This window comes from Morone saxatilis, unplaced genomic scaffold (genome assembly GCF_004916995.1).
Source record: "Morone saxatilis isolate NCDOM2014 unplaced genomic scaffold, NCSU_SB_2.0 Contig21, whole genome shotgun sequence".
Taxonomy (NCBI): Eukaryota; Metazoa; Chordata; class Actinopteri; family Moronidae; genus Morone; species Morone saxatilis.
This window is the reverse complement of record NW_023339774.1, coordinates 20,939,815-20,952,361: the sequence shown is the minus strand read 5'-3', so window position 1 is coordinate 20,952,361 and position 12,547 is coordinate 20,939,815. Positions and strand designations below refer to the sequence as shown.

The window sequence follows — 12,547 nt, the reverse complement described above, 5'->3', positions numbered from 1 at the left end:
TCAAGTATAAAAAAAGACACACAAAGGTTATTATTCATTGCAGGATTAGAAATGCTCTAAAATGATGGTTGATGTGTTTTTAGGATCCCCCAGAACTCAAACTTAAGATAAACGCTCACCCTTCTCCTCTAAAAAACATTTAGATTGTCTATTTTTTTAGGCACTGATGTCTTCACATAAGCTGTAGTCACCAGTGAACAGCTGATTTAAAGAGATCATCCTCAAATAAAAGCGCCATCTGTGCTATTTGCCCTGTGGGATTTATGAATTGGTTTGTAAGGCAGACATAACTTTAAGTCATTGATTTATGCACTAATTACATTCTTATCTACAAGAGGGACATTGGCAAACAGCACAGTACATCCTATTTCACAGTGGTGAACGTTGTATGTGTGTTACATATAATTAAGCGATTCAGGCCCTCGTTGGTAGTTCGTTGACTCGTGTGACAGAAGGGCGACAAATTAAACGGTCCCTTACTGCCTACTTGCTCTCTGCTGTGCTGCTGGAGCATCCTGCTGACTTACAACCTGTCAGATATTACGCTTTACCCACCCAGTCTCTCCACGCCAGACCAGTGAGTCACTGCGCAGGAGGGTCACATCTCAACATTTATCAAGCACAGTCTTTCATGATCAGTTAGTAGTTAAAGGGGAACTTGGCAACTCTATAGCCATTTTCTTCGGCTGGGTGTTCAATATTTTTGTCATCACCATGTTTTCTCAGGCGAGCCTCCCCGCTACAGCTCTGGGACGGTGGTATTTTCACAACACGGTTCGTAAAAACAACTCACTTGTTGGCACCCCCCTCCCCCTTTCTACCGCGTGCAGATGTGCCTTTTTTTAATTTCTGCGGGGCAAATTTTTCGTGTGAGGCAATATCTACCGAGGTGGGTAAATACATTATACACCTAACCGTTATTGAGGGCGGCGTGTGCGTTTATGTGGAGATTCCGTAAAGCTGTTCGTCTTTCTCCCGTTGCTGCAAGGTTGGTTTTCCGCCTGGGGTCGCCTGAGGGGGGTGGGGAGGTCATCATTTTCACCGGAACAAGCCATTTAACCATCCAAATGATTTCTAAACGGGTTTATTAAGCTGAAAAAGTTGCCAAGTTCCCCTTTAAGGTCGGAGTAAAACTGGAAACAGGAAAAGAAAAGTGGAGGAGGAGACAGCTGCCATTTTACATGGGACGACCTCCACCTCTCCAACAGTCTATAGGGGAGAATTTGGGGGATTTATTAGCCCTTCTTTGAGCACTAAACAGCAAAATTGTGGTTGTCCTTATTTACTAAAGGAGCTTTTAAGAACTGCAACTTTGTATTACTTTATTACTAATTTGTATTTTCACTTCAGTTTAGTTTCAGTTAGTTTCCAGACTGGGTTTTCTTGTTTCACTTTAGTTTTTATTGTGAAACATAAATACACAAAAAAGCAGCTACGTCCAGCAAAAATATCTAGTGCGCTTGGTCATTGGGCCCCACAACGAGGAAGCGTATGCGGAAGATCCGGGTAATTTTAAACCAGGAAAACACAACGTTTTGGCTTTATGCACCATTAAGCAGCTTCCATAAGACTGAACGGAGCCCAACATCCAATGCTGTATCCTGTTCTCCCATAACACACCCATAGCGGCACTGTTTAATCATTGGAAACACCAACATTTGACCAAAAATCTCCCACGCTGATGATTTATGCAGATGAGATGCAGCTGTTCTGATTTGTATCTATAGTCCTAATAAATGCCACGCCAAGTGATAAATTGTGGCGATGTAAGATTTTGCACCTCTAACACTAATCTGAGGCATGCTCGGTATATATATCCCCAGATAAGAATTTGATGGATTGCTTTTTAACAACTTGCCTGGCTGATGCCCCACAGCACACCATCCTGTAAAAAAAAGACATCAGCAAACCCAACAGGAGACAGATAACCCCAGAGGATGTCCCCTCTTCCATGCTGTTTACACTGCAGCTCCCCGCTAGCGCTCACTGCATATCGGCCTCCTCCATGGTCCAACACGTTGCCCTTCCTCCTGCTTACTCAAGCATGACAACTCTTGGTAACACTTGATACTCGGCCTTTTAGCTTTGAGGCTGGCTTGCTTTGAAGCTTATGGGAGATCAGGTTTTGGAGGCTGCAGCCCCTGGACAGCAGAACAACCTCCCACGGTGCATCAGATCTGCACAGTAAAGCCTTGCAGTATCAGACAGGACATACTGTATATCATAGCTGCTGACACTGATCACAACACGCTCTCATCAAAAACTGATAATAAATAGTTGTTCTTGCGATGCTGCTGCTTAAACTTGGCAGTGATTCCTTTTGTTTGCTGTTTTTAAATGCTTTACTAGGAGAGAAACAGTGCTCATTTGGTCAGTTAGCCTTGTGCTGAATCTATCTGGATCGACAAGCTCTGCCTCAAAGGGAAATATTATGAATACTCAACCAGATATGCTCTCCGGTGTAAAAGCAGATGCAAAATTCCACGTGCATAGACATTTGCTGTAGCTCGCCAAGTAGAAGGCTATTCCCAAGAAGCCTTGCTCTCATTCTGATACAGCTGAAGGGCAAAAACATAATCCTGTGCCAATTCTAGCCTGCAAAGCATTCATGATTGTATGCACTCTTCCTTCATCTCCTTATGCTGTTGAAACCTGCACATAAAAGTGCACTGAGGACTGCGGGGTGGATAGATCAATGACACACAAGAAACTACCTTTTAAATATTTCATCATCAGCTCCACCACAAGCTAATTCATGCTAATGAACATGGTAGCAAAACGAACCACTGTTCTGAGCCCTTTACAGTAAACATGCTTGTAAGAGTCCTGCATGTGGAACTTGACCTAATCAGAAATAAGATTATCAGTCAACTTAACGAGGGTTCTGGTCTCACTTAACTTTGTACATCCAGTGCCCAGGAATCCACCCACATACTGTCTCAGTTAACAGTATACGTAAATTTATAGTACCTCTCTGATCCTCTACAGACTCTTTTAAGGTTCAAATTCACTTGCCAGTAGATGTTGCACTAGAGAACAATGAGTATCATCAGTACTATTACCACCATCTTGCAACTACAACTCTTTGCACCTTACCTACCTATTTATCTTTTTTATCTAACTTTCTACCTAAGTATTTTATTCTTTTGTATTTTATTGTATTTAAATGTACCTGGACTGCGTATGACGACCAATTTCCCTTCAGGGATTAATAAAGTCTGTCTGTCTGTCCTGTCTGTCTGTCCTGTCTGTTTCTATCTTCTATTCTATCTATCTATCTATCTATCTTATCTATCTATCTATCTACCTCTTATACAGCCAACCAGAACTCCATTGGACATTTTAGATAATCGCAAACACACTTCAATACTGACAGTAACAAAATGAAACTCACTAAAACCCTCTTTGGTAATATTTCAACAGTCTTTCCATAATCACCAACAGCGGTTTGGTTGAAATAAACTCCCTGATTCACCAGAGTTAGATGAGAAAATCTTAGTGGAAAAGGCATGCTATGGCTGCCATGCAATGTTAGCTAATCCTCAAAGTCAGAGTCAAAGTCAATGTACATTCACTAAAAGTGCTCTCACTGACTGTTATTCTAACTGTCTGACAAGATTATGAAAAGAAGATAGACCTTTTGTTTGACCAGAAACAGCCATAATATATCGCTCACCACCAGACTCCATAGACAAAAACAGTAATTTTACCTCTCATATCATCGTAACATTGTGACTTCATTAAAACGCAACTGAAACAAAACAAGACAACAAAACTGGACTGTTAAATATGGCTAAAAATCAAGACAATTCAGTTCCCTACTTCCAGGGAAGAAAAGTCTGTAGAAATCTTAAAATCTGAGAACAGAGCGACCCAGACTCTTCTGTCATCCAAACACAGACAGCACTAATATAGTAACCTGTCCCTGGGAAGCCAGTGAAGCGCTGCCTCATGGATGATGCATCTCCACGCTCCCGTACGAGCGTATACATGTGGATGAAGTGTCTTCCTCAGACACCAGAACACCGGTCTCTCTACTTAGCAGCAGATCTGCCACCGCATTGTAATGAAGAAGATTCACCTGGCAGTGGAAACAGGTGCACTACAACAAGTGGAAGTCCAATCTCCCCGACACTCAATTACAAGCTCTCCATTTTCAAGTTCAACCTGTTTCTCTTTTCATTTCATCTGACTTACTTGTTTTATTTATTTTCTTCATGTCACTTTTCTCTATGCTTTCTCCTTTCTCTTATCTCTCTCTGTCACATCAAATAAGCATCCATTTTCTTTGTGAGATCTGAATCATCAGTGGCATATTTTTTACTCTTTCACATCCCACTGAAATAATGAATGAATAAAAGAACAAAAGAAAAGTGGTAACTTCACAGCGTCCCCAGCGCCCTACGTCTCACTCCCCTCTCCAACGACTTTCAAACACAAAAAGTTTCTGCTGAGGAGACAAATGTTCATTTGCTTCTGTCTGCATAAATGTGCCTCGTGTTTAAAGCGAACAGAAAGGATGGCGTGATGGAGGCAGAGAGAGACGGCACACAGCCTTTGAACTCAGACAGACAGGCCTACCTCTGAGGGGCGATTTCATGGCGGCCTCCACCATGCCGACAAGCAGCTGGAGACTCTTGGGGTCCTGGGCGAGGCCGGAGGCGAATGCCGCCAGGGCGTCGGCATGACGACCCAGGTACTGCAGGGCAACCCCCTGACGAAAGTAGGCCTGCGTGAAGAGGAACAATGAGACATCAACAGCTGCAGGGTTTAATTGAGGCTTTCATATTTTTCATACTGATTCAAGATTTTAACATTTTCATCATTTCATTCACAGCTAAACTGATTAAATTGAGGCTGTATCATCAGCATGGCTCTAGCGATGGCAACACTGGTCCACCGCTTTGGTTCGGACTGAAATACCTCAACGACTAATGGATACAATGAAATCTGGTCCAGACATTCATGCCCTCCCTCAGGATAAAGGTATAGCTTTTATAATCTCTTCACGTTTTCATCATCAGGACTAAATGTTTCTTTGTTTGCTCAATTACGACATCAAGTATAGAGAGGTTGTTCAGTACAATTTTGAGGGAGTTCTTTCAGAGGGAAATATTTTACAGATAACATATGATTTGTTGTTATAGATCAAACTACCCGACCATAGGTGAAGTAGATTAGCTCCACCTAGACTGCTACTTGTTAATGCACCAACAAAAGTGTTTCCAGCACTTAGTTTCGTCTGATTTTTGGGGGAATCCAATTAAATCCGTAACTATATAAAAAAGGTCAATCTTCTCTCTGATGGTCTTGTTTGTTTATGTAGGTCATATACTGTAGAGCCATCGGTATTAAACTGAGTCTGTTTCATAACTCCCTGTAGTACGTTTAAGTAAAATTGTGTGCATCACCAAAGTCAGTAGGATTCATTCTCTAGGTAACATTCAACATCTGTACAAACACTGTGTAGAAATAAATGCAGCAGTTGACTGTCGACTGAGACCAGTGACTCGATGACTTTAGGCGTTGTTATTAACATCCTCTGAATTAAAAGTGTCTTGTTTAGGTTGGATGGGTTAGTAGCACCCCAGAAAAGTCGGCACAACTGAAATAATTAAACATCCATTGTGTTTGACTGTGAGTGTGACACCTGCGCGGCACTGATACACCATGTACACTTCATTAGGACCCCTCGTGCATTTCACAGCAAGATCAGAGACAATGAATCAGGACATCAAATTCATGATGGAGGAGGACCCACAAACACCACTCTCTTCCTCTCTCGCTGCAGACCAGACTGTAACTTAATTGTCCCGTCTACCTCTCTCTCCACCTTCATTCCTCCGCTGTTTCTCTCTCATTTATCATCCCGCTCTCCCCTCCTCCCATTTAAGAATAATCTGTCATGACAGTGAATGAATGAAGACAAAGAGGAGAAGAATTAGATTACATGGCAGCTCCTGTCCTGCCTGCCACTTTCTGCACCCGCGCTGCCTTTGTCCTGTCCTCGTGCACAGACAGCTTCATTGAAACGAATGGAGCCGGAGGTCACTTCTAATCTAATGCATTAATCCTTTAGTCAGTGTGTTGATGTTGGAGCAGAATGTGAACGGGGCACGGTGTCATTTCACTGCTGATGAACACAAAGTGAGATAAATGGTTGGTAATTACAGCCGGGACCACGGCCCTTAAATAAGTCATCAACAAAACAACAAGACATCAGTCACAGCTACAATGAGAGTATATTAATATATAATAATCTTAATTTATTGACCTTATGTCCATTTATTTGGTTTGTTCTTTTCCCAGTTTTGGCTCTTAACCTGTGGTTGCTATTACACAAGTTTACACAGTCGACTAAACATTTCTCAAAGTTGGGAACACACGAGGTCATATGGCTTTACGCCACAGCATCACGCCACAGATATTGGATTAAAAAGATTAAATATGGTGTTAACCTATAATGGTAACCCCGTTTTTTGCATTATCCTGTGTAAATTGATATAAAATAAAAAACTATAATGGCAAGAGCATTCATTCTTTTTGCAGCGTTAGCTAATGCTTCCGTCTTTAACATCATCACACTGTTTGCTCTGGGTGACATCGCTACTTTACATTACGTACAAAACGTGGTAACAATGCGCGTAAAGAAATGACGTCACATTAAACCAAAATACCACTGATTCAGCAGCTGATTCTTTCAAGATATCTGATGTTTAAACCTGCAGTGGATGAAGATGATGTATTGAACTTGTTAACAAAGAGTTGCTCATTTCCACATCCGGCAGTTACACAGCAACAGGACCGTTCATTTGTAGCCGCGTTTGTAGCCACCTGATGAATGTAAGTCCAGTATTCACTCCACAGTGCTAAAAAGAAACGTTTAGAAAATTTTAAGGCAAATGTCTTCACTAATAATAAGAAAGAAAGTAATTTATCTAATTGTTCAGAGTGAGCTGTCAACCAGTTGAAAATATATGTGTTTTTCAATTCAATGAGTTTTGAAATACAGATTTTTATTCACAAAATTAAAGATTCAAGTTTTTCTAAAGAAAAGAAAAAAAGTTAAAAAATTATCATTAATGATCAAAACCTAAGAGTTGGAGTTAGACTTAAAACTCAAAAATCTAATGAACACTGTTGAAAGTATGAGTTTTCTGTGTATTTTAGCTTTGTTTGTGGTCTCTACCAACTCCTGAGCAATGTATCGATGGCCCTTTAGCTGCTACATTCTCCACTACATTCACCAGCTAAATGCTAACTGTGTCTCCTGAGCAAACGCACAATGGATTTTTGGAGTTTTTTCTCTGAAAACACTGTTATGGATGCTATGAAAACCAGGCGCACACATGGGTGGGAACTGACACTCAACTGCCGACAGTTCAATTGTGGATTTAGGTGTGTTATCCTAGTGGGTTTCCTTAAATAAAGACACAGAACCTTCTATTTTGACCAGAAGAAAGCACATAGTCAAAAATGACTGAAATACAGGACGGCGGCTCTGGTTCAGCTCCTGGCACTGATGCCAAGTGTCCACGCTGTGGAGAGAGAGACAGCAGCCTGCCCTCTGACCCTCCTCCAGGCTGGAGAGGAGAGCAGCAGGGCTGGACTGGGATGAGGAGCTGGGCTGGTAGCTTGGGTGACATATGGACACCCCACCTGTCCTGCCTACCTCTACTTAGCACTGCCCCCCAAATCTGTAGCCTTCACACTGATTTGGCTGCTGCATGAAGGCTGCAGTGTTTCTCATTCAGGCATTCGTGTCCCATTCTTACCTTTACCTTGATTGGGGAAGCTTCTGGGAGGATAATTTCAGTCAGATGAGGGTGATTATATCAAAGGAGGAGGTTATAATCATAGCAAGGCAGCCATTATCTCTGCATGACGGAGTGTGAACGTACAGCACAATAGGTAGGCTGAGTCGTGTGTGTGTGTGTGTGTGTGGGTTTATGCAGGTGTGAATGTGTGTGTGTGTCAGAGCTTTCTACCCCATCGAGGGTGTAAACATGCCAGAGCCAGACAGAAAGTGACAGCAGGAAGAGTCTGCCTCCACCTCCACCTCCAGCCTCCTGCTCACACACATCCTGCCTATTAGCTCAGTCTGGCTACGCTGCCTGCAAAGCACATACAGGGGGTATAGTCCAGACAGCCTCACAGACGCACACATACACCGCCACCGCCTCGCAAACACACATAAACACACTTTCAGTCTCGTTTTTTCTTTTTTTTTTGCATCCGTCTCTCAGCAGTGATCTGGAGCATCTCAGAAAATATCTTGTCAGATTAGAGAGTCTCTTCACAAACCGCTCTGGTCGTGTCTGGCTTGTCTGGTTTGCAGGTATTTTACACTGATTCCCAATTGAGCACTTAGACAGCCTCTTCAACATCAGCTGACAGGTCCGTGTCAGTTAAAATTGAAGTGATCAGTGAAAGGGACAAAGCTAATCTTGCCGGTATGTGTGTGAGTTTAAACCAGTAGACAGTACATATATTTGTGTGTATATATTCTCTGTACTGGGGTGTCTCCTCTCTGTTGGGGCTATGATTAATGGAGAAAAAAAAAACAAGGGTCTACTTTAAAGCAGCTATAATCAATATTTTTATAATAACAATGTATTAAATAATAATGTTAAAACAATGTGACGGTGAGAAAGCGGTCAGATGCAATGATAAACCTACAGAGAATAATCACCTTGGATTTATGCTGCTTTATAAGACGTGTTTACATCCAAATGTATAAAAGATTTTAACCAAATTGTGACTAATTCTACAAAAGAAAATGCGAAAGAATGCTTATTTCCATCCACTGCTATTATGTGATTATTGTATAGTGTAAACAGCTGATGAGTCATGTGAGTTAAAAGGTCCAGTGTGTCTCATTTAGGAGGCTCTACTAGCAGAAATGGAATATAATTTTGGTTATTGGTGTTTTTGTTACATTTGTTACCAGTTTTTATCCACAGACGCCATTTCTGAACCGCCATGTTTCTACAGTAGCCCAGAAAGGCATATTGCGTGCCAGCTTAACCTAACTGAAAGCCATTCGACCGAGCCAACAAGCGAACATCAGACTGTTTTATTTTTTCCCAATGAAGATGTCCTAACCTGCTCCATACATCAGCGAACAGGTTGATGGATGTGTTCCTCGTTTAAAAAACGCTAACCATAGTTCTATTTATGCAAAGCTTCACTTACTTACATGATCTCTATCCTGCTGAAACGAAGTGTCGAGATAAATGTGGTTATGCAAGACTAGTCTGCAGTCAACATGGGCACGTGGGAGAAGTTTGCCTTCGGGGCTTTCTGCCAGAAACCCTGATGATGAGTAATTTAAAGTAAAGCGACTAATTTATGAGGTTTAGAAGCTGCACATTTTATATGATCCACCCTTAATGTATATGGATATCTTCAAAAAGGACGAGGTAATCGTGGAGCTGTTGGCAGTTATTGTCCATAGTTAAAGTGTCTTTTAACTATGCCACTCTTGTTCTAGTGCCATGTCCATTTTGAGTGGTGTGTCATTGATTTTTGGTATTCTGCTGCCATTTTACTGGCTTGTGGCCCTTATAAATGGTATGTTGCTAATCTTCCACTGGCGGATACCACTTTTCACCAACATACTGGTGCCACTCCAGTATACTTTTAATGCCATATTTCGATTCTTAGTGGTATGCAACTTTGTCTAGTGATGCCAATTGAAAATGGTATGTTCCTCTTCCACTGCCATACCACTGCCCAGTGGCTGATTCTTTACTGGCATATGCCGCTGCTAACAAATGGTCTGTCATTGCTGTGGCGGCAGATGCCACGATCCACTATCAGGTGTTTGCTCACGAAGTGCCGGACAAATTGAAATTTTTACCTAATGATGGCACTAGATGAAGAGTTGATCACCAAACTGATTATGATTCATCCCGAGGGAGATATGAACGTCTGTACAAAATTTCAAGGCAATCCATCCTATAGTTGTTGGGATATTTCAGTCTGAACCTGTGGTGGTGGACTAACAGACCGACAAAAACTGTCTGAAGCAGTTCAAGGAGCGGGTGTTTAAGAGAGACATAAGGGCAAAAAAATTAAGGAGAGAGCGAGAAGTATAGCAAGAGGGGTGTTATACGTTGGTGTGTCAGAGCAAAGGATGCACACCGGATGAACAGATGCTTCAATTACTGCTTGTAACTCACATTAATCGAGAACAGATGGCAACACAAGTGGCGGGAGAGAGAGAGGGTGAGCACGAGCGAGAGAGGATCACATAAACCAGACATGATAGAGATTGATGTCTTTGCAAATAAGAGAATCTGCCTCAAAACACACCGACGAAACCTTCAGTCTCATTTCACCCGGACACAAAGTGGATTGAATCTTATCTTTTCACCGGGTGGCTTGTGACTGAACAGATTTAACACCGTTCAGAGGGTGTGGAAGCGGGAGACGTGGCCTTGAGTAATTTGTTAGAGATGGAGGATGCTGAGAGGAAAGAGAAGAGCTTCCTGACACACCTGGCAGCCTGGAGCCAGCTCTAATTTTCTCACCAGAGACATCGTAAACTGTATGTGTGAGATTGGAAAGCTTACAGGCAAAAGCAACAGTAACTAAGTAGGCTCAATTAACTTGGTGAGAAAGTTTTCGTAACTGATAAAATTATTGGCAAAACTACAAAGATCTAAATGCCTTTAAAGTCCAGATGAAATGCATCCTGTCATATTGTAACCCTATTTAACAATTTATGGCAAAAAAGTCTTTAAAAAATCTATTGTTTTGTATTTTTCTGTCAAAATCCAATAATTTCTCCTAATGTAAGTGTGAACCAACCAAATTTAACCAACAATATCATGATATCCAACAAGATTCAATAGTTAGCTACCAACAGGATTTGAGTGAAGTGTTGTGTGTATCAGTGATTTTCAATCAGATTTTATGGAGGAACATGGCTGAACCAGAACCAAACACCACCTCCGAGACAGACGGAGGCCAGTTTGACGACAGCGGCACCGAGGTGATTTACAGAGTTTCCTGATGGACTTGTTGCTAAAAGAAGCTAACTACTCCTAATGGTAATGTTAGATGCTGTTAGCTAGTTGGCTCGATACTTGATTCCCTCTTGTCAAACTGTCCTCCGTCGGCATTTGATGCTGTATTCCATCCTGGTCTGTCAAACTAGGCAGCGCTGATCAAATATGGATCCAGATTCTGTTACGATAGGTTCACACTTGGACATAACACAAATTCAGTGCTACTGACTACTGCAACAAGTCCCTCCTTACCTGCAGAAATATGCAGAAGCAAACAGCACTCTGCTTTCTGTTTCATGTGGACTTTAAGGATCTTACAGTCCTCAGAATGAAATTCTGGGAAAAAATCTCTGAGACGAAGGAGCTGATGTTACTTGGCCATCGCTTAAAAACAAGGTTAATTCTGCGGAGTCAATGCCCCACTTATCCCACAGTAGGTGATATAACGACATGCTGTGTGAGTTGTGAGCTGTGGGCTGTAGACCTCCGAGAGTGAGATCATTATTTAAGAGCCGGAGAGGGTCTGAGGGAGTCATTAAAAACAGCAATCTGTATTGTGAGGATGCCTCTTTGTAGAATTGAATGCACCTTATTACCAGGGTAAAGTATGATCAAACCCAGTGAATTTAAACCAGAAGACCTCTACAGCACAAGCACAGTTACTCACAGTCTGGGAATTAACAGCTCTCTCATCTTGCAGGGCGACGTGATTCGAACAGGTTCTTCTAATAGACTAGTCAGCCTGTAAAGTACTGTGGCCGAGAAATAATGCTGCTGAGCAAGCAACACAGAAAACTGGAAACATATAATCTAACACATAAGAAACAAACTACGGCCATCTGGTTAAAAAAAAAACTCTTTTGAGCCTGTGAAGCTGAGTCAATATGTAGTAAAAAAGACAGTGAAGTGTGAGTGTTAAAGACTAGGTGGTAACTGATCCCGTACGTCGACATACACACATCGGCATTTACAACGGTGAAAGAAGATGCTTTACTTAAACGTCCTGCAATGAGTTTTTAACTGGTTATGAAACTTAATTTCATTCTGATACCTCTATATGAGCTACATTAACAAACAAGAGCATCAGGACAGATTCCCCTTAAAATCAATTAAATGAGGCGGTGGAAACACTACGGCATTTGTCCATAGAAGGCGCCAGAATCAACACAAAATTAGACTGCCTTATTGCCATTTTTATGCCATTAAAATCAATAATTTTAGGCCGCAAGAATCCCCCCACAAAAGCCTGTGAAATCCTAGAGGGACGACTTTAGAAATTAACGAAATTTACATATTCATAGATTCTGGAATTTTTAACAAGGTAGGAGGGGTAGATGCTTTTTAAAGAATTTTAATGTGGAAATTGTTCCAAGTGGACTATATGTGTGTGTATACATATATATATACATATGTCGTAATACATGTACGGAGGGGATCTTTAAATTAACTAACCAAAACAAAACAATATAAAAAGACTCTACTACAAGTAAAAGTCCTTCAGTATTTAAGAACAGTATTTGAGTAAATGTACT

General features: G+C 41.5%; 1 protein-coding gene across 1 annotated transcript in view; it reads right to left on the bottom strand.

Moving 5' to 3' along the window:
• The window catches only part of ttc28 (tetratricopeptide repeat domain 28), a 127,060-nt gene that overhangs the window by 52,017 nt on the left and 62,496 nt on the right, over positions 1-12,547 (bottom strand). Inside the window, exon 3 of the mRNA XM_035668077.1 lies at positions 4,582-4,729. Coding sequence (XP_035523970.1) covers positions 4,582-4,729 — 148 coding nt within the window. The remainder of the gene's footprint in view (positions 1-4,581; positions 4,730-12,547) is intronic.